At 42.6% G+C, this 23,038-nt stretch overlaps 1 protein-coding gene across 1 annotated transcript; it reads right to left on the bottom strand.

Moving 5' to 3' along the window:
- Positions 1-18,701: 18,701 nt before the first annotated feature.
- LOC308248785 (ferritin heavy chain-like) lies at positions 18,702-19,266 on the bottom strand (the record flags this gene model as incomplete). Its single annotated transcript, XM_080669087.1, is given in 2 exon segments — positions 18,702-18,876; positions 18,878-19,266. Coding segments are annotated over 2 exon segments (549 nt in total). The 3' UTR covers positions 18,702-18,716.
- Positions 19,267-23,038: the final 3,772 nt, after the last annotated feature.

Genomic DNA, 23,038 nt, shown 5'->3' with positions numbered 1-23,038 from the left:
TAGCAATATTAAATTATTTCCTCTAATTAATCCCCTTTTAATGTGCACGAATTTCGTGCACCGGGTCACTAGTTTCATATAATACTGGTTTGGTGGTGATGAACTCCTTTAGCTTTTCTTGTCTATGAAGCTCTTTATCTGACCTTCAATTCTAAATGATAGCTTTTCTGGGTAATCTTGGTTATAGATCCTTGCTATTCATTACTTTTAATATTTCTTGCCACTCCCTTCTGACCTGCATAGTTTCTGTTGAGAAATCAGCTGACAGTCCTATGGGCATTCCCTTATAGTTAACTAACTGCTTTTCTCTTGCTTTTAAGATTCTCTCTTTGTCTTTTCCCCTTGGCATTTTAATTATGATGTGTCTTAGTGTGATCCTCTTTGGGTTCCTCTTGTTTGGAACTCCCTGTGCTTCCTGGACTTGTAAGTCTATTTCTTTCACCAGGTAGGGAAAGTTTTCTGTCATTATTTCTTCAAACAAGTCCTCAATATCTTGCACTCTCTCCTGCTCTGGCACCCCCACAATGTGAATGTTGGTACGCTTGAAGTTGTCTCAAAGGCTCCTTACACCGTCCTCATATTTTTGGATCCTTTTTTCTTTTTGCTTTTCGAGTTGGGTGTTTTTTGCTTCCGCATATTTCAAATCATTGATTTGATTCTCAGAATCCTCCGCTTCACTGTTGAATCCCAGTATATTATTCTTTTTTTCAGTCAGTGTATGCTTAATTTCTAACTGGTCCTTTTCCAATTTTTTGGAGGTTTCTAGAAGGTTCTTGAGTAACCTTAAAACTGTGGTTTTGAACTCTATATCTAATACTCTGCTCTCTTCCATTTCTTTCATTTGCAACATGCCTCCCTGCTCTGCATTTTAGCTGCTTCCCTGTGTTTGTTTCTATGTATTGGGTAGAGCTGCTATGTCTCCTTGAGTTGGTAGAGTGGCCTCGTGTAGTAGGTGTTCTATAGGGCCCAGTGGCTCAGCCTCCACAGTCACCTGAGCTGGGAGCTCTATGTCCACCCCTTTGTGGGCTGTGAGCACAGTCCTGTTGTAGTTGAGACTTGATTGCTGTTGGTGTCACTGGGGGGAATTGACCTCCAGGCCAAATCGGCTGTGAGGACCAGCTGCAACTATAGTGGAAGAGTTGTTGTGCAGGAGACACCCCTAAGGAGCAGGACTTGGTTCAGTGGGCCTTTGGTGCTCACTGAATCTGCCCCTTGAGTGTGTCACTGTGTATGTGTAGAGTTGTAATCTGGTATGTTCTGACACTGACCACTGGGAATACTGGCTCTTGGGTCTCCAGCGAGGTACAAAGTCAGCTACTGCCTGGGGCCACCCAGCAGGAGCTACAGAGAGATCTGCAGATTCCTCCTCTTTGTATCAGGTTTGGAAGTGCCCAGGTGAGGCCCAGCTCTGAAGCAAGGCAGGCTGGTGCTGGTGCCGGGTCTTGGGCCTTTTATTGATAGGTTTGGGGCTTCCTGACCCAGCTGCAGCTTGTTTGAGAGATTTTACTCTGAGCAAGGAAAGACCATTCATATGCAAAAGCTGCTGTGCACAGCTTGGATGGGGTTGTAAATTGGATGAGGCAGGATCTTAGGGACTCACCAGGGCGGAGCAAACAGAAATGCTGCGAGTCAGCCCAGTGACCCTGGAGGTCCCAGCATAGGAACAATGATCCTTGCGGGTACCTCCATCTGGGAGAAAGCTGCCCCCAAGTTCTTGCCCCGATGCTAGATAGTCCAGTTCCTCCTCATATGTGTCTGTGTTCTACAGAGCCTTGCCCTGGTGCTGGAGCTCAGAAGAAGCAGGACCTTATAAGTTCAGTTCATGGTGCCAGCCTTTTAAGAGGTACAGCTGGGTCTCCAGCAGCCTCTGTGTCACTGAGCCCCAATACCTACTGGTTTTTACAGCTGGTAGTTCTTATTGCACACAAGGACTTCTTTTCCCCGCTCTGGGATCCTGCGCTGGGGGGTCTGGTGTGCGGCTGGGACCCCTTGCTCCTCCAGGCGCCCTCCACAGAGGCGATCTCCCTCCTAAATAAAAAAGTGGCACACGTGGGTGATGGACCAGCCCATTCCATGCCTCTGCACCTCCTACCAGTCTCAGTGTGCTTTCTTCTTTACTTCTCTGGTTGTAGAATTTCTATTCAGCCAGATTTCCAGTGGTTCTGGATGATGGTGGTTCTGTATTTTGTAATTTTGATGTGGTTGTGGGGGGCGGCAAGTGTAGGCGTTTACCTACACCGCCATCTTCTTGGGGGGCCAATTAGGTGTTTATATTAATTAGGTGTAATTAAGAGTGTGTCTTGCCGAGACCGGTTTGGCTCAGTGGATAGAGCGTCGGCCTGCGGACTGAAGGGTCCCGGGTTCGATTCCGGTCAAGGGCATGTGCCTTGGTTGCGGGCACATCCCCAGTGGGAGGTGTGCAGGAGGCAGCTGATCGATGTTTCTCTCTCATCAATGTTTCTAGCTCTCTATCCCTCTCCCTTCCTCTATGTAAAATATCAATAAAATATATTTAAAAAAAATAAAAAGAGTGTGTCTTCCTAGAACTTAGCATTTCACCATATAAAGTCATTGAATTTTGGAGGTAGAAGTTTTTAAAGAATGTTAGTCTGACATTAACCTTATATATGAATCATTCTTGTTTCAGAGGCATGACTTTTTCTTTTATCAATGCATTTTGCTTGCTTTAGGTAAAGGTTGTCATTTCTACTTGTTATAGTTTTAGAATGGCTGTTTAAAGACCCAAGTTTACAATATATTTATGTTCTGGAAGGTCTTTTCCAGCTCTAAAATTTTGTTAAATCCATATGATAAATTGAGAATGAAATTTTCTGGTTCCCCTGTTACATTACACAAAAGATTTTATCCTGGTATAATGTCCAATGAACACATTCCATGGCTTTTTGTGAGTGTTGATTTTCTTTTTAATGAATACTGATTTTAAAATTTAAAGCAGAAGAGAAGTAGTGTTTTTTAGTCTAGTGTTCAAGCTGTATTTGTGGCACATGAATATTAGTTTATGGTTTTTCTGACAACTGCATACAGCTGCTACACAACTTTAATTTTAGAAAAGACTTATTTATGTTTTCTCATGTCATGTTTTTCTCAGTTTATGTACGTTTAGTGAAAATGTTTACAGAAATGCTGTTACTAAGGTAAGGTATAGTTAAGCTTCTTGTTTGTGAAAGATACACTAAGATCATAGATATGGCTACTAATTAATTTGCTTCTGTTCTTAAAGACATACATACCTCTGCCTTCATGATGCTCTTCATACCTGAGAACAAGAAGCAAGAATTAATGGGGAGGAGGGAGGTAGAAAAAGTACTTTCAGATCTTGAGGCCATGTTAAAAAGAAGATAGAATGGGTTTGGGGCACGGGGGCCGGGAGGTGGGGGTCAGTGGGATTCGATATTTGCACAAATGCTTAGTTGTAAATCAGGCACTTGAAACAGATCTGTATTTTTATACAGGTGTCAGAGATACACATTTGGGTTTTCTTTTTTTTTTTTTTTAATATATTTTTTATTGATTTCAGAGAGGAAGGGAGAGGGAGAGAGAGACAGAAACATCAGTGATGAGAGAGAATCATTGATCGGCTGCCTCCTGCATGCCCCACACTGAGGATCGAGCCTGCAACCTGGGCATGTGCCCTTGACTGGAATCGAACCCGGGACCCTTCAGTCCGCAGGCCGACGCTCTGTCCACTGAGCCAAACCAGCCAGGGCACATTTGGGTTTTAAGATATGTATTTTTTGCTAATTGTATAAACTTTGTCTTTAATTTGAGAGTGAACATATTTGACTCAAAATAATGTGCACTAATTATTTATGGAGGGTCTTAAACTGAGTCATTCACGCTTGTTCATTTGATTGATTACCCTTCAGCACCAATGGCACATAAGTAAGAAATGACTGGAAAGGTTGGAACTTACCTGTATCCCAGCATAGCTGTTGGTTCATGGTATCTCCATTAGTCAGAACCTCGAGCTAATTCTTCTATGGCTATAATACCAAGCAACCTGTCTTAAGTATAATTACCCACACCATAATATTTCATTTGAAACTCTTTGGAGTTTGAAGTATAATTGACATACAATAAACTGCATGTATTCAAAGTATGTATTTTGAAGAGGTGCTGCTTTTTAGATTGATACTATGGCACGTCACCATTATGATTTGTCTTCTAAGCATATGGGCGCAAAAATGAAATGGCCCATTAATTTAACTTGAGGAAACTGTCATGAATTAAGCACAGAAAGATGATTTACATTGGATAATTATTAAGACTTATCCATGTTTGTGGAATAGTTCCTTTTCTCTCCAAAATTCAAGAGCTAGTGACTTTTCAATTGTGCGTATTTTACGGAGAGAATGAGAGCAAATAATTACATACCAAATGAAGGACTTGAAATAAATGTTTAAGAAGTTCAAAAGAATAAGGATTGGCTGGACTGGAGAGGATAGGAAAAAGTATGAGAAAGAAAGTATATCATGATGTGAGTGAAGACAGTGAGAAGAGGCCGTCCTAATGAATCTGCACACTTGCTCCTTTCTTTACCTGAGATGCTTTCCTGACATTTACACATGCCTTGTATTTGCACTTCCTTGCAGTGGGAGCAACATCCTGCCTTAATTCTTATCTCACCATTTCTTAACCCTTAGAGTTAACCCTACCTAAAATCAAACAACTGAGCATTCCCTGAAATCCTTTTGAAGTTTCTCACTTCCAAGTCTTTGCTCATATTCTAACTGGAATAACCATTTACCAGTCATCCCCCGCCCCACACCATTATGTATGTCACATGTTTCCATAGCCTGTTTTTAAATGCCAATTTCTTTTTTAAAACATACCTCAGAAGTGCTCTCTCCCATATATTCTCCTGTGGCACTATATTTATATGTGTCATTTTCATAACTTACTACTCTGTACCTTGTGTCATGCATAGTTCATCATGTATACAACCCTCCCTCCACTTCAACCTGCCTCCCACTACACTGCTCCATTTTAAACATACCTGGGGTCAAAGACTTGGTCAGCTTGATAATAATAGCTTCTACACTGTTGTTCTTAATAAATGTTTGTAAATTGGAATGTAATTATATATCTTGTGTTGATTTGAGAATAAAGTAGAGATCAAGGTTATACCTCTAGAATATTCTATTTAGTAAAAGATTTAGAAAAAGAAATTTGCTTTTCATAAATTCAGATATTTTCAACTTGAAGCTAAAATGCTGTCAAATCATTAACTTGATTAAAAGTTTCTCCCTTGGGTTAAGTATGACTCCAGTAAGAAATGATTACAGTCTGTTAGTAGATAGATACCCTTTTTTAAATGAGCTGATAACTCACATCTCATTAACCTCATGTCCATATCCCAGTCTCAACACTGACATTAGATCAGTTTGCCCATGAATACTGGACTGCCCTTATTCTTGATAGTCTCATTTTTTCCCTCTGGACTGAGGCATATCTTCAAGGCTGATTGGGGAACTTGTCTTCTGCCTAGTTAGAAGATTTGATATTCAAAACTCTGCGTTAATTAACGTCTTGTTTTGAATTTTGCCATAGCAGGAACTGGTAATGTAATCACTAAGAATAAAGAATAGTAACCTAGAAAAAAAAGTTTATAGTATACTTTAGTTCTATGAAGCCGTATTACAATAACTTCAGTAAGAACCTTTTCAGAAAGTTAGCCCCTTACCCATTTTGTTTCACAGTAACTCATTGTTCTATTGTGAAACAAAAGGGGACACTGAGGCCCCTGTCCTGAACTTCATCTCTCCTTTCTATACTTTTTATGATATGTGGGTGGTATTAAAAGAAGATACACAACTATTTTTATTGTGGTAAAATACACATAACATAAAATTTACTAGTTTAACTATCTTTAAGTGTACAGTTCAGAAATGAGTACATCCACATCACTGTGCACCAGTCTCCAGAATTCCTTTCATCTTGCCAATCTGAAACTCTATATCCATTAAACAGCTCCTCCCCCATAACCCTCTTTCCCAGTTCCTGGAATCCACCATTGTACTTTGTCTCTGTAAATCTGACTTCTATAAGTCCCTTAAGTGGAATCATAACAGTATTTTCATTTTTTGTGACTGGGTAATTTCACTTAGCTTAATGTCCTCAAGGTTTGTTCTATTTTAGCATGTATGACAATTTCCTCCTTTTCTAAGGCTAGATATATTCCATTGTCCGTATAGACCACTTTTTTTGTTTTTTTATTTACCTGTTGATGGACATTTAGGTTGTATTTAGCTTTTGGCTATTGTGAAGAATGCTGCTATGAACAGGGGTGGACAGACATCTCTGAGACCCCGCTTTCACTTCTTTTGGTTGTTTTACCCAAAAGCGAAATTGCCGGGTCAAGATAATTCCATATTCAGGATCACCGTACTGTTTTCCATGACACCTGCACCATTTTGCATTCACACCAACAATGCACAGAGATGCTAGTTTCTCCACATTTGCACCAACACTTGTTATTTTTTGCTTTTTTAATAGTAGGTATCCTGATGTGTGTGTGAAGTAGTATTTATGGTTATTTACATGTCCCTAGTGATTTACTTGTTTGGCCATTTGCATATCTTTGGGGAAATTCCTGTTCAGATTCTTTGCCCATTTTTTAAAATAATTCTTTATGGTTGAAAGTATTACATATGTCTCTTCCTCCCCCTATTGACCCCCCTACAGCCCACCCCTACCACCCCCACGCCCAACCTCACCCCTGCCCCAGGACCTCACCAACCCATTGTATGTGCCCATGGGCCATGTATGCATATAAGATCCTTGGTTGATTACCCCCCTACCTCCTCACCCCCACTCACCACCCTCCACCCCACCCCTGCTGTTCCATGCTTCCCTGTCTCTGGATCCACGCTGCCTGTTTTGGTTTGTGACTGTGTATTAGGTAGATCTGCTATGCCTCTCAATCTCTAGTGCAGGACAGTGTCAAATGCTGTTTCTGACTAGTTAGATCAGGTAAAGATTCAACACCTCCAGAGACCACAGCCTCTGTCTACAAACTGATAGGATTTTGTTGTGAATTACCCTCAGGCAATTGTCCACAGGTGTGGCAAGAGTTCTTTTCAACAGGATGGGGCTATTGCTTCTGCCTAAAGGCTAATTGTTATTCTCAGTCTCTTAATGGGCCTCAGCTACTCCTCATGCACTGTGGGGCAAGGTGTTTCCCCCTCTCCCACCATAGGGTGGATCAATGGTCTTCCCCCCAGGCAAAGCCACCTGTATAGTTAATGCCTGCATAAGGAATATGGCCTCTGCAGCAAGGGAATGACTCAGCACAGGAAACCAGGGTGTCTGCTTTCTGAGTTCTAACCCCAGAGCCCCCGATCCTGGCATCTCTCACTCAGCTCCAGTCCACTCTGCCAGAGCACAAGGTGGCAACCCCCCTCAGCTGTGATCTCTCTCCAGAACTTCAGTTGCTGTCTGTCGGAGCCTGGTCAGCCCTTTTGCGCCTCCGCCCCTCCTACCAGTCTCTATGCTGTCTCCACTTTCCATCTTCTTGTTACCAGGGTTCTCTTCCAGTGAGTCTTCTGGTTTTGTTTTGTTTTGTTTTGTTTTTTTCACAAGAGAGGAAGGGAGAGGGATAGAGAGTTAGAAACATCGATGAGAGACATCAATCAGCTGCCTCCTGCACACCCCCACTGGGGATGTGCCCGCAACCAAGGTACATGCCCTTGACCGGAATCGAACCCGGGACCCCTCAGTCCGCAGGCCGACGCTCTATCCACTGAGCCAAACCAGTCAGGGCGAGTCTCCTGTTGATTATTCAGGCTCCTTGCCCATTTTTAAAAATATTTTCTATAATAATAAAAGCGTAATATGCTAATTAGAGCAGGCATCCTTCCAGATGACCTTCCAGACCAAGCTGGGGCTGTGAGGGAAGCCCAGGTCATTCTGGGCTGCCTCCTGGTGATTAGCGCACGTCATAGTGAGCGGTCAAACTCCTGGTCGAACTCCTGAGGGGACACTTTGCATATTAGCCTTTTATATATATAGATAGATGATGGGTAATATGTGTTCAAATGTTCGATACATGTAATAGAAGCCTAAATATTGGCTGCTTTGTAAAGTAATTATGTGATCGGGAATATTGCTATCTTTTTTCTTACCAACAATTGAGGCTATTTATAACAGATTCTAGAGGCCCGATGCACAAAATTCATGCACTCAGGGGTTCCCTCAGCCTAGCCTGCACCCTCTCGCAGTCTTGGAGCCCTTAAATCAGTGGTTGGCAAACTCATTAGTCAACAGAGCCAAATATCAACAGTACAACGATTGAAATTTCTTTTGAGAGCCCAATTTTTTAAACTTAAACTTCTTCTAACACCACTTCTTCAAAATAGACTCGCCCAGGCTGTGGTATTTTGTGGAAGAGCCACACTCAAGGGGCCAAAGAGCCGCATGTGGCTCGTGAGCCGCAGTTTGCCGACCACTGCCTTAGGGGATGTCCAACTGCCATGGAGGCGGGAGAGGCTCCTGCCACCACCACTGCACTCGCTAGCCATAAGCCTGGCTCAGGGCTTCTGGCTGAGCAGTGCTCCCCCTGTGGGAGTGCACTGACCACCAGGGGGCAGCTCCTGTGTTGAGCATCTGTCCCCTGGTGGTCAGTGCACATCATAGCAACTGATCGTTCTGCCGTTTTGTCTATTTGCATATTAGCCTTTTATTATATAGGATAATTAGATTCTGTATAGCTCCAAGCTGTTTTCAGAGGACTAAGACATGCAAAAATACTCAGTTATATAGGGTTTTCAGTTAGTTCTTTACAACCTAATCTAAGATCCTTTAAGTTTAAATTAGAATTCTGTCTCTCTTTATTTTTTTACTAGAGGCCCGATGCACAAAATTCCTGCAAGAGTAGGCCTTCCTTCTGCCGGCCCCTGGGACCTGGGCTTCCCTCCGGCTGCCGGCAGGCACCCAGGAACCAGGCTTCCCTCGCAGCCCCAGCTTCATCTGGAAGGTCGTCCGGAAGGACATCCGATCTAATTAGCATATTATGCTTTTATTATTATAGATTGATTTTTCAGAGAGGAAGGGAGAGGGAAAGAGAGATAGAAATATCAGTGATGAGAGAGAATCATTGATTGGCTGCCTCCTGCACGCCCCCTCCTGGGGATTGAGCCTGCAACCTGGGCATGTGCCCTTGACTGTTATCGAACCCAGGACCCTTCAGTCCGCAGACAGATGCTCTATCCACTGAGCCAAACCAGCTAGGGTTAAAATTCTGTCTTAATAAGTGAAATTATTTTTAAGAGGCATTATATAAATGTCTATATTATAGTTAGAGTTTTCACACTTTTAAATTTAAAGTGTGAAGTGTCTAAGGCAGGAGTCCTCAAACTACGGCCCGCGGGCCACATGCGGCACCCTGTCCTGCTTAGCAGCCAACTCGTCCCGGGCCCGCAGTGTGCATAGGAATTTGTTCATAGTTTTTTTTTTAAACTATAGTCCAGCCCTCCAACGGTCTGAGGGACAGTGAACTGGCCCCCTGTTTAAAAAGTTTGAGGACCCCTGGTCTAAGGAATACTGATACCAAAATTCTGATGCCTGCGTCAGTAGTCTATTTTATAAAGAGTTTAGTCTATACATCTGGAATAAATTCGGTGTTTTTTAAAGAACCTTTTCCTTTTCATTTCTAGTCTTCAAAAGTTTGTAACAGTACTGTATAAAGGACTTTTGTATTTAAAGAAAAAACTTAACATTCACTAAGGTACAATGAAAAGTAAGGCACTAATGAAAAAGTTGAAATCCTATGAACTGCCAAAAGCTTCTGAAATATAGAGGTACTGTTGTGGGTTTTTTTCAGACTAATGTTTCTTTAAGAGAACCTCCACTTATTATTAGCTTCCTTTGATTGCATCAACAAGAACAGTTTATAAGCCAAACCATGTGATCACAATAAAAGTCTTAGGCTTCTGTTATTGCTGGAAAACGTTCATAACAGCACCAGTAGAAATCATAGTTCATGGAAAGGCATTTTGACAGAGCAAGATCTAGTTTTAATAGGGAATCTAAGACAGGGCTGTGTATTTCCTCTATGTCACCTTTTTTAAACCATAAATTTTAAAAATATTGCTACATGTTGAATTGCCCCTTCCCAAATTCTTTTGTTGAAGTTCAACCCCCAGTACCTCAGATGTGACCTAATTTGGAAATAGGGTCATTGCAGGTATAATTAGTTAAGATGAAGTCATACTGGAGCAGGGTGAACCCTTAATCCAATATAATTGGTATCTTTATAAAAAGGGAAATGTGGATACAGATACTTACGTAAGGAAATTGACACATAAATATGAATACCGCCATTTACATGCCAAAGAGAGAGGCCTGGAATGTATACTTTATAAGGACCAACCTTGCCAGCACCTTGATTTTTTATTTCTGGCCTTCACAACTGTGAGACAATAAATTTCTGTTGGTCAGCCTACCCAATTGTAGGATTTTGTGTGGCAGCCTTTGCAAATTAGTACAAACATGAAGTGGTTTGTCTTCATCCTATTCTAGCAAATATACAAACATCTTCCTTTGTGCTGGTGACATAATACCTCTGTCACACTCAAGAGTCAACTTAAAAAATAGACAGCTTCAGCCATCAAGGAAATGCAAATCAAAACTATAGTGAGATAGCACTTCAAGCTCACTGTGATGTCTATACTCAAAAAGTCAAATAATAAGTGTTGTTAAGAATGTAGAGAGCCCTGACCGGTTTGGCTCAGTGGATAGAGCGTCGGCCTGCGGACTCAAGGGTCCCAGGTTTGATTCCGGTCAAGGGCATGTACCTTGGTTTCGGGCACATCTCCAGTAGGAGGTGTGCAGGAGGCAGCTGATCGATGTTTCTCTCTTATCGATGTTTCTAACTCTCTATCCCTCTATCTTCCTCTCTGCAAAAAATCAATAAAATATATTTTTTAAAAAAAAAAGAATGTAGAGAAATTGGAATCCTCATGTACTAGCTGTAATAACATAAAATGGCACAGTCACTTTGGAAAAACTCCTGCAGTTCCTCATAGTTAAACATTTAAATGACTCAGGAATTCTACTCTTTAGGCATATAATCAAGAGAAACAAAAATGTAAGTCTATACAAAACATGTACATGAGTGTTCATAATAGCATTATTCATAATAATGAAGAAGTAGAAACAACCAAAATGTCCAATCAATTGATGAATGGAAAAACCAAAGGTGATATATCCATGTAGTGGAATATAATATGATAACAAAAGGGAATGACATACTGATTAATGGTACAACAGGGATGAGCCTTGAACACATGCTGAGTAAAGAAAGATACACTCAGAAAACTCATATTGTATGGTCTAAATGTGTAATGTCCAGAAGAGGCACAAAGTCAATAGTAGTTGCCATTGCCTGGAGGGATGGAGATAATTAGAGGGATGATGGTTAAGAGGGTGTAGAATTGTTTTTTGGGTTAATATATTGGCTAAGAATGCAGACAGATCAGAACTGTCCAATAAAACTTTGTACAGTGATGAAACTGTTCCTTATATATACTTTCCAACAGGTGGCCACTAGCCACATGTGGCTACATAGACTTGAAATGTGGCTAGTATAGAAATAATTTTTAATTTTATTTAACATTAATTAAATTTGATAGGCTTTAAGGCATTAGGCAGTTTATACTAAACCTTCCTCACCTTTTTTCCCCCCATCTCTAAAATGGGGATTAATATATAGCTATTTCAGAGTTATTTTGAGGATTAAGTGACTAAAGTTATATAAATGTGTTTGGCACTCATTATCTTTTCAGTTTGAGCTGCCATCCTATATAATAATCCTATATAATAAAAGGTTAATATGCAAATTGTCCCTTCTACTGGGAGTTCGACCACGGGGTGGGGCCAGCCGGCCCTGCCACCGATTGCCTCCGACCCCGATCTGGATGGGCTGGCCGGATCCCACCCATGCACGAATTCATGCACTGGACCTCTAGTAACAAAATAATAAAGACTGGGTGGATTTATGAACAGCAGAAATTTGTTGCTCACTCACAGTTCTAGAGATTGGAAGTCCAAAATAAGAGCACTAATCCCATTCATGAGGGCTCCATAAATTACGATCTCAGGACCTAAGTACCTCCCAAAGCCCTACTTTAGCATTAGTATCTCAACATATTAATTCTATTTAGGGGGACCAAACATTCAGACCAAACTATGGCACCTGGCATATGGCACTCAAGTATTAGTCATTTATCATCTTTATTGTCATCATTTCACCACCTGTGAATGGGAGCTAAGGAAATGAGTAGGCCAACAATTAAATTTTTTGTGTGTGTAATCCTCACCCAAGAGTATTTTTTCCATTGATCTTTATAGAGGGAGGGAAGGAGGCAGGGAGAGAAAGAACCGTCGATGTGAGAGAGACACATTAATTGGTTGTCTACTGCATGCACCCCTGACCAGGGCTGGGAATTGAACCCGTGACCCTTTGGTCCACGGGCCAATGCTCTAACTATTGAACCAAACTGATCAGAGCAATAATGAAACTTTATTGAAGGTTTTGGAGCTGTAGCAACTGGGGCATTTATTGATAATGTGTACATTATTATTGACTGAGTACAGAAAATTAGATAGTTTGATAATAATCCTTTTATTATATAGGATGGCAGCTCAAACTGAAAAGATAATGAGTGCCAAACATTTCAACTCTTGCTATATTTGTCAGCTTTTGGAACTAGTTGCCAAGAAAGCTGGGAAAATTTTTATTTTTATCAAACTAAGGTCTCTGAACATACCTCATGGTGATTTGGTCAATATTTTCCATTTTTAAGATGGCTAAATATATTTTTAAGCCTTTAAAATCATAATTGTGTTTTTAAAAATACTTTGAGCACTAGCCAGTTTGGCTCAGTGGATAGAGAGTGAGCCTGCAGACTGAAGGGCCCCGATTCAATTCCCATCAAGGGCACATGCCCAGGTTGCAGGCTCCATCCCCAGTTGGGGCATTCAGGAGGCATCCAGTCAATGATTCTCATCATTGATGTTTCTAGCGCTCTCTCCCTCTTCCTTCCTCTATGAAATAAATAAATACATATATACTAGAGTCCTGGTGCTTGAAAATTCATGCACTGGAGGGAGTGGTCCCTCAGCCCGGCCTGCCTCCTTTCACAGTCTGCGAGCCCTCAGGGGCGGGAGATGTCCCAATGATCAGGGGAAGGCGATGCCCCCATCACACCTCTGCTGCTGCCACTACCAGCAGCGCAAGCCTCAGCCGGCCCTGGTTACGTGAGCCTCGGGCAGCCACCATCCAAGGCTCGCCTGCACCTCGAGCACGCCCTGGGCGGCTGGGGGACTCCGGAGGCAGGCACCCCGGCGGGGCTGAGGGGACTGGGTGCCACCATCTTGTGGCTGTGGCACAGCCATCTTGTGAGGGTGTGAGGGTCAATTTGCATATTCCCTCTTTTTACATAGGGTATACTATGTAATAAAGAGGGAATATGCAAATTTACTGCCACGCCCTCAAAGATGGCTACCTATGACCAGGCCCCGGCAGGGCGGTTAGTGAGGGACGACCAAACAACTGAACAAGCAGGCTGCATGGGCGGGGGGGTGGGGGTGGCCAGACTGGCATGGGGGATAGTGAGGGACGACCAAACAACTGAACAGCAGGCTGTGTGGGGCTACCAGGCCGCCAAGGGGGGGGGGCAGTTGGGGGCAACCAGGCTGGCAGGGGGGGCTGTAAGAGGCAACCAGGCCAGCAGGGGGGGCAGTGAGGGGCAACTGGGCAGGTGGGGGGGTGCATTTGTGGGTGACCAGGCCAGTAGGGGGGACAGTTGGGGCGATTAGGCTGGCAGGGGAGTAGTGAGGGGCGACTAGGCTGGCGGGAGGGGGCAGTTGGGGGTGACCAGGCCAGCAGGAGGGCAGTTGGGGGCAATCTGGCCAGCAGGGGGGGCAGTAAGGGGTGACCAAGCTGGCAAGGGGGAGCAGTTAGGAGTGACCAGGCTGGCAGGGAGGGGGCAGTTGGGGGCGACCTGGCTGGCAGCGGGGGGCAGTTAGGGACAGTTAGGCCAGCATGCAGAGGCAGTGAGGGGCAATCAGGCTGGCGGGGGTGGCAGTTAGGGGCGACCAGGCAGGCAGGTTAGTAGGCAGGTGAGCGATTAGGAGCCATCAGTCCAGGATTGTAAGAGGGATGTCCGACTGCTGGTTTAGGCCCGATCCCCGGTATTGGGCCTAAACCGGCAATCGGACATCTCCCAAGGGGTCCTGGATTGGAGAGGGTGCAGGCTGGGCTAAGCGAACCCCCCCCACACACACACACACACACACACACGAATTTCATGCAATGGGCCTCTAGTATATATATAATACTTTGAAATATTTTTAAGTTATTTGCCAATAATACCTGTGACCTAATGGACACCTTTGGCAGAACTTGAAGGATTTTTTTATCTGAAAGTCAAAATACAGTTAAAACACAAAGATTACTACTTTTTAATCTACTTCCACATAAAAATTGTTTGTTTAATGAAACCTTAAAACTAAGATCCCTTTATCACGGTGTTCATCATTTCACTGGTGTTCATTTCTGAACATTAGTGTAATATTTTGAGATGTTAGAAAAATCATTGGGACCCTAACCGGTTTGGCTCAATGGACAGAGCGTCAGCCTGCAGACTGAAGGGTCCCAGGTTCGATTCCAATCAAGGGCATGTACCTTGGTTGCAGGCACATCCCCAGTAGGGGGTGTGCAGGAGGCAGCTGATCGATGTTTCCTTCTCATCGATGTTCCTAACTCTATCCCCCTCCTTTTCTCCCTGTAAAAAATCAATAAAATATTTTTTTTTAAAAAAAAAAAAGAAAAATCATTGGGTTCATCTTGCATTTCTTCTGACTTCTTTTATTTTTATAACTTTTCCCCTCCATCCTTGACTAAAAATAAATTTAGTACATTAGTTGCTACATTATCATTTATTAGTTACTTAAGTAGTACCGAACTCCAAGGCCCTTGCATTTCTCTACTCTCAAACTACAATTTGCCTGCTATCTACAATTTAATATTATAGACAATTGTTTAGTAGTTGGTTGTCTCTTACCACTTGTTGGTTAAAAGATATATTTCCATGAATGTTTTAAGTATGCCCTGACAGGCCTTAAAAAAATATATTTTTTTTAATTGATTTCAGAGAAGAAGGGAGAGGGAGAGAGAGATAGGAAGGAACATCTGTGATAAGAGAGAATCATTGATTGGCTGCCTCCTGCACACCCCCAACTGGGGATAGAGTCTGCAACCCGGGCATGTGCCCTGACCAGGAATTGCACCATGACCTCCTGGTGCATAGGTCATTGCTCAACCACTGAGCCACACCGGCTGGGTGAGCCCTTTATCTTTTTGAAATGTGGAACTAACTGTAGTTTTCTCATAGTAATATTAGTGAGCTTTGTTTAGAAGTTTAGTTATTACATGTTTTATTAGTAGTTCGTTATTTAATTTCTCATACCTCCATTTTCATTTTGGATATTAGTAATTGATTATTAATATCTTATGAACAAACAATCCTACTTTTTATGATTTGCTTATTAGATGTAGATTCTTAAAATTGATTTTTAGAAAAAGTTGTTTTTTAGTTTCCCTAATCTAATAACATTCTGAAATGATTAATTTCCCTTTATTCCTGTCATTTAATCTTTGGTGTAAGGGGGTTTTTTTGTTTGTTTTTAGTTGTTTTTTTTAATATATTTTTATTGATTTCAGAGAGCAACAGAGAGGGAGAGAGAGAAATATTAATGATGAGAGAGAATCATTGATTGGCTGTCCCCTGCACGTCCCACACTGGGGATCAAACCCACAACCTGGGCATGTGCCCTGACAGGGAATGGAACCATGACTTCCTGGTTCATAGGTCAACACTCAACCACTGAGCCACACCAGCCAGGCCATTGGTGTGGGTTTTTTAAAACGTTTATCATACTTCTATAGTTTCCTATTGTACCTGACAGATTGGGATATGGTGGGTATGTGGGCATGTGTGTTTTTTTAAACCCATTTTGACCTATGAACTAATTTTTTAAAGCTTGATATGTTTGTGTAAGTGAAGTCTTTTTACCAAATAATGAAACATTCACTTGCTAAATGAAAGGAGATACTCTAATTTATGCCTTTTATATTCCTCGTAGATATGGCTGAACAGTCTATAAATATTTCACTATCATTGTGTATAATTCAGCTTGCAGATGCTCCGTAACTTACTAAATCAATTTAGTGAGAAGTGTTGAGATTTTGAAATGACCAAATTACCAAGTTTTCCCTGCAGTGATGGCATAGAACATAATTTATCTTTATTTACAAACTCCGTATGTATATATAGTTTTCTGCAAGACCTATCAATTCTTCTATTCCAAATCGTTTTACTGTTTAAAATTTTAAGTTTTTATGATTCAATAGTGACATTGGGGCATATTAAAAATTGAAGGCTATGTAAACTGAACAATTTAATCTAGACATTCTGCATATTATGATGAGGTTTCTTTGTCATAGTTCTAACTCTAAAGCATTTTTACTTTACCACAGCTGTGACGTTTAAAACTGTTTCATTAAGATTTATACTAAAAATGAAAATTATAGTTGAAATATTTAGAATCATTTTTGGTGTAGAATCTTTGAATTAGAATAAAATACACAAGTTATAGAGACATCAATGCTTTCCCATGCCAGTAATCTGCTTCCTTAGGCAGTTGAAACAATACACTTCCCAGCCCCATTGTAGTTAGTGGAGCCAGATGACTCGTTCTGTAGTGTGAGCAGAAGAAACTATCATGGAAGATAGGAGTTGATTTGGCAGAGCCAGTTAGATTAAGAAACAAGGAGCCAGTCACAAGATGGAAGTAGCCTGAATTTTTGAGTCATCACAAGGAAGGCAGGTAGTAAATATTTTAGGCTTGCAGGCCATGTACCATTTCTGTCATATGTTCTTTTTTGTTGTTTTATATTGTTTCCACAAATCCTTAAAAATGAAAAAGGCATTCATAGCTCAAGGGACATACAAAAACAGGCTGTGGGCCATACTTTACTAACATCTTTACTAGGGAGTCACCTTTCTGGTATCAAATGTGTAGTGCAAGTTAGACACTAGTCTCTGTATTAATCCAGTGAACTCTAGCTGTTAATGATCACACCATAACTTGACTAATACACAGTGATCTCCATCTGACTCCCTCACCCCACCAGATTCCTGAAGAATGCTTCTGATGTCAGGTATGGATCTCATACTACACTCTGTGAACTAGCCTGTTCCATTGTTGGACAACTCTATAAGAAACTTTTCTCTTTTTAGTGTGCCAAGTCTTGATTCCAATTTATCTGTTGGTTCCTCTTCTGCCCCTGGGAAAAGTATATACTTGATAGCAGCTTTTTATTATCCTAAGATAGTTTTTAGGTCTCCCCTGGTCTGTTAATTTAGAAGACAGTAAAATGTTAAGTGATTTTTTAAAAATTAGACTCAAAATAAGTTATATGAACTAGAATATGATAAACTGCATTTAAGTTTAGAAAAATGAGTTGTACAAGTGGTAAGACAGTTTGACTCAGTTCATGAGAAAAAGACTGTCAACTCAGTATAAAACAGTCAAATGGCAATTAAAATTAATCCAATTATAGACTTGGCTTTTTGTTTGGTGTAGCTATTTTTCTACTAGACTGAACCAGTGCGACCACATATATTAATTAAAAGCAACCAAGTTTTAAAGGGAAAATTGCCAAAGTTATTCTAGAGCCGTGGTCGGCAAACTGCGGCTCGCGAGCCACATGCGGCTCTTTGGCCCCTTGCATGTGGCTCTTCTACAAAATACCTGGGCGAGTCTATTTTGAAGAAGTGGCGTTAGAAGACATTTAAGTTTAAAAAATTTGGCTCTCAAAAGAAATTTCAATCGTTGTACTGTTGATATTTGGCTCTGTTGACTAATGAGTTTGCCGACCACTGTTCTAGAGGAATGGTCATCAGGATGCCCAAACTAAAAGTTTAGAAATCATATCACAGAGGGAATGATTAAAGTAATTAGGGATATTTAGTTTTAAGGAGAAACAAGCCATTGGACATCATATGGTGATACTCAAGTGGTTATAATGAAATACATCTTTTATTAGTTTTCTTTTTGTATCTTCACAGAGGATGACTATTGGCTGTCTGTAGGAATAAGGCTTATGGGCATCCAACCTTTGGGATAGACTGAGATATCAGGTTTCTTCCTTCCTCTCTCTCTCTCTCTTCCTCCCTCCCTCCCTCTTTCCCTTCCTTCCTTCCTTCCTTCCTTCCTTCCTTCCTTCCTTCCTTCCTTTTTAATTTCATGAGAATTCTCTTTATTTCTTTTTTAATTGGGGGGGGGGGGGGGGAGGAGAGAGAGATTTGTTACTCCACCCATTTATGCATACATTGGTTGATTCTTATATGTGCCCTGGCCAAAGATCCAACCCGAAACCTTGGCATTCCTGGGTGACACTCTAACCAACTGAGCTACTCGGCCAGGGCAGGATAGCAGATTTTTATTTATTTATTTTTTATTTTCTTTTTTGGGGGGGTACCAAATTCCTTTATTTGAAGGAAGGGTACAAATGAGAGACATGAGGGGTGATTTGGTACAAGTTATAGAAAAGGTAAAGGTAACTCCAACATGCATACTGCTTGGGTGACCAGGAAGTCACCCCCGAGGCGACAGGAAGCAGCCAAGGCTTAGCTCTCATCACAGCTTCCCAGGGTGTGCTTGTCAAAGAGATACTGGGCCATGCCAGTTTCAGGGGCCCCCAACCTGCGCAAGTTGGTTACGTGGTCACCCAGTTCTTTGATGGATTTCACCTGCTCGTTCAGATAGTGAGTCTCAAGGAAGTCACAAATGAGGGTCATTTTTGTCAGTGGCCAGTTTGTGCAAGTCCAGTAGTGACTGATTCACACTTTTTTCCAAGTGCAGTGCACACTCCATTGCATTCAGCCCGTTCTCCCAGTCGTCACGGTCTGGTTTCTTGATAGCCTGAAGGAAGATTCGGCCTCCTCGCTGGTTCTGCAGCTTCATCAGTTTCTCGGCATGTTCCCTCTCCTCATGAGATTGGTGAAGAAAATATTTGGCAAAGTTCTTCAGAGCCACATCATCGCGGTCAAAGTAGTAAGACATGGACAGGTAGACGTAGGAAGCGTACAGCTCCAGGTTGATCTGGCGGTTGATGGCGGCCTCCGAGTCCTGGTGGTAGTTCTGGCGCACCTGCGAGGTGGGCGCGGTGGACTTCATGGTGGACTTCATGGCGGGCGGCTGAGGAGGGGCGGCTGCGCGGCGCTGGAGCAGAGGCGGGGGCCTGGGGTCGTCCGGGGTCCGAGGCTCTGCAAGGAGGCGGAAGGCGGGCCTGGCGGCACGGAGGCTGCGGAGCGAGCGCCGGGTTCCATCCAAGCACTGTTGAAGCAGGAAACCTCGGCCGCTCTCCGCGAAGACTGTAGGATAGCAGATTTTTAAAGTTTGTAAGTTTTAAGCAGTTATTCCAAAAAGTGAATATTATCTTTACATTTGATCCTTCTAGCCAGCATTTTCCATTTGTGTTTAAGCATCATCCCTAAAGCTTGCTTGGTCAATAACTTTCTGAAAATCATATAGTATGTAGTCTATAGTATACTAACAATGTAGTAACCCTATTAAAAAATATGAAGTTTAGTATTATATGATATACTCTGTCCATGCTAGTACTTAGTAATTAGCTATCATGTATTTTTTTAAGTTGCTTTTCTAATCAGTCTGGAATTTTGCTGTGGATTGACATCAAGTTTATTAGTCTTTAGATTTGTTGAAAATTGGGAGATCACTTTCCAATTTGTTGAAAATTAGAGATCACTTATTAATATCTACACTTTTTTGAAAATTTTATCTTGTTAATTTTATAAAACTAGCCATTTCAAATTTATTTACACCTTCAGGTTCATGAAAACCTTCAGTGGCTAGGTTCTTTCACCTTTTCATCCCTGCTTTAGTCCTGTACTTTTAGCAGGTACCTTTTTAAAGCCAAGTATGTTTAGTAAGGTAACCTTGTCTTATTGGGACAAATTCAGCTTTAGGAATAGTACACTTGCTTTTCATCTTCAGTAAATAAGTGGTCAGTGTTCATTTCATTCTGATAGAAATAAATTAGTTATTCTTTTTACTGTGTATCTTTACCATTTGTTATTAGGTTGATAACAAGGGTGATCACATGTACCAGTTTACACCTGTTGCCCAGCAAAAATAATATGCCCCTTTACCCTGCCTACTTTGGATAATCATTGAGGCTAATGTTTGAGAGTAGTCCATAGTAATCATTCACTTTAAAAAAATTTTTTTTCATTGATTTCTTTTTATAGAGGAAGAGAAAGAGAAACATCAATGTAAGAGTGAAACATTGATCTGCTGCTTCCTGCACACCCCCTAAGGGCAATCCATCCTAAAACTCAGGCACTTGCCCTGACCAGAAATGGAAACAACAACCTTTTTGGTGCACCATATGATGCCCTACCAACTGAGCCACACTGGCCAGGGCTCTATCTTTCACTTTTAGCAATGGATGGCAGAAATGTCTTGTATTAATTGGCTGAGCAACATGATTTCTTCATTTATCTCTTACTAGAGGCCTGGTGCACAAAATTCGTGCATGGGAGGGGGCGCAACCCGGCCCGCACCCTCTCCAATCTGGGACTCCTCAGGGGATGTCCGATTGCCAGCTTAGGCTAACTGCCTGCCAGCCTGATCAACCCTAACTTGCCCACCTTCCAGCCTGATCGCCCCTACCTTGCTCCCCTGCCAGCCTGATTGCCCCTACCTTGCCCCCCTGCTGGCCTGATCGCCCCTACCCCCCTCTGCCTCGGCCCCCAGCCTAAGCCACAGTCTGGCCTCCCTCTGCAAGAGGTGACCTGGCAGGTCAGGGGAAGGCGCCGCCCCCATTACCCCGCTGCTGCTGCCACTGTGAGCCTGAGCCTGGGCCCTCCGCAGCCACCCACGGCTGCCTGAGCCTGGGCCTTTCACAACCGTGCCTGGGCCCTCCGCAGCTGCCCATGGCTGCCTGAGCCTCGGCCTTCGCAGCCGCTGTGGCTATGTCCGGAAGGATGTCCAGAAGGTCGTCCGAAAGACATCTGCCCTAATTAGCATATTACCCTTTTATTAGTATAGATAACAGCAAGTGGTCTATGAGATGATACTTGGGCTCCCTGAAACCTTTACCATGGTGAGTAATTCATGAACGTGTGTGTCATCCTTGTATAGGGGCCATATAATCTAATTTTTGTTTAGGTACTGCCAAAACAAATATAAGAATTACCTTTTTAAAAAATATATTTTTTTATTGATTTCAAAGAAGAAGGGAGAGGGAGAGAGAGATAAAAACATCAGTGATGAGAGAGAATCATTGATGAGCTATCTCCTGCATGCCCCCCACTGAGGATTGCACCTGCAACCTGGGCATGTGCCCTGACAGGGAATCGAACCATGACCTCCTTGTTCATAGGTTGACGCTCAACCACCAAGCCACTCTGGCTGGGCAAGAATTACCCTTTAAAGAAAGAAAAGGTCTCTCTGTTCTGAAGGATTTGGTCATTTCTTAGAATGAAAACTATTTGCTGCCGAAACCGGTTTGGCTCAGTGGATGGAGCGTCGGCCTGCGGACTGAAGGATCCCGGGTTCGATTCCGGTCAAGGGCATGTACCTTGGTTGCGGGCACATCCCCAGTGGGAGGTGTGCAGGAGGCAGCTGATCGATGTTTCTCTCTCATCGATGTTTCTAGCTCTCTATCCCTCTCCCTTCCTCTCTGTAAAGTATCAATAAAATATATTTAAAGAAAAAAAAAGAAAACTATTTGCCTATATTGTGTTCCTTTTGCCCTTGTTTCTATGACACTCAGACCCAAATTTGATACTCAGTTAAGTATTTATATTAGCTGTTTTGATGGTTAGCATATGTCTTTCCTTTAGGTAGGAATGATTTTGTTAGAGTGATTTTATTGTATACTCTTTGGTTCTTTGTTAGCCATCTTAAATTTTGGGCAAGGTATTTAATATAACACTAGAGGCCCAATACATGAAATTCGTTCAAGAGTAGGCCTTCCTTCCCCCAACTCTGGCACCAACTTCCCTCTTGCACCCAGGACCTGGGCTTCCCTCTAGCTGCTGGCAGGCACGTGGGACCCGGGCTTCCCTCTAGCTGCCGGCAAGCACGTGGGACTCAGGCTTCTCTCGCAGCCCTGGCTTCATCTGGAAGAACATCCAGTCTAATTAGCATATTACGCTTTTATTATAGATCATAACAGGTACCTTTTCGGCACTCACTAAATTTTAACCATTACTATTTTTCAAATAACCTGGGGCTGAGTGGGTAAAGTACCCAAAGCCAAGTGGAATGCCTCTATAACCCTGATAGAGAAAAGACCAGTCACTAAACATAAGCTAGCTATACAGTACTAACTAACCTTAAAGTAATTTTTAATGCTTACTGTTTGGCTCTTTATTATGTACTAGAGACCCCATGCACGAAATTCGTGCATCGGGGGGGTGTCCCTCAGCCCAGCCTGCACCCTCTCCAATCTGGGATCCCTCTCACAATCCAGGACTGCTGGCTCCCAACTGCTCGCCTGCCTGCCTTCCTGATTGCCCCTAACTGCTTCTGCCTGCCAGGCTGATCACCCCGTAACCACTCCCCTGCCATCCTCATTAATGTCTAACTGCTCCCCCGCCAGCCTGTTTGCCCCCAACTTCCCTCCTCTGCCGGCCTGGTCACCCCTAACTGCCCTCCCCTGCAGGCTTGATCGCCCCCAACTGCCTTCCCTTGCAGGCCTGGTCCCACCCAACTGCCCTCCCCTGCTGGCCTGATCGCCCACAACTGCCCTCCCTTGCAGGCCTGGTCCCTCCCAACTGCCCTCCCCTGCTGGCCATCTTGTGGTGGCCATCTTGTGTCCACATGGGGGCAGGATCTTTGACCACATGGGGGCAGCCATCTTGTGTGTTGGAGTGATGGTCAATCTGCATATTACTCTTTTATTAGATAGGATAGAGGC

This window comes from Plecotus auritus (genome assembly GCF_963455305.1).
Source record: "Plecotus auritus genome assembly, chromosome: 5".
Classification (NCBI taxonomy): Eukaryota; Metazoa; Chordata; class Mammalia; order Chiroptera; family Vespertilionidae; genus Plecotus; species Plecotus auritus.
This window is presented reverse-complemented; position numbering and strand designations above follow the sequence as displayed.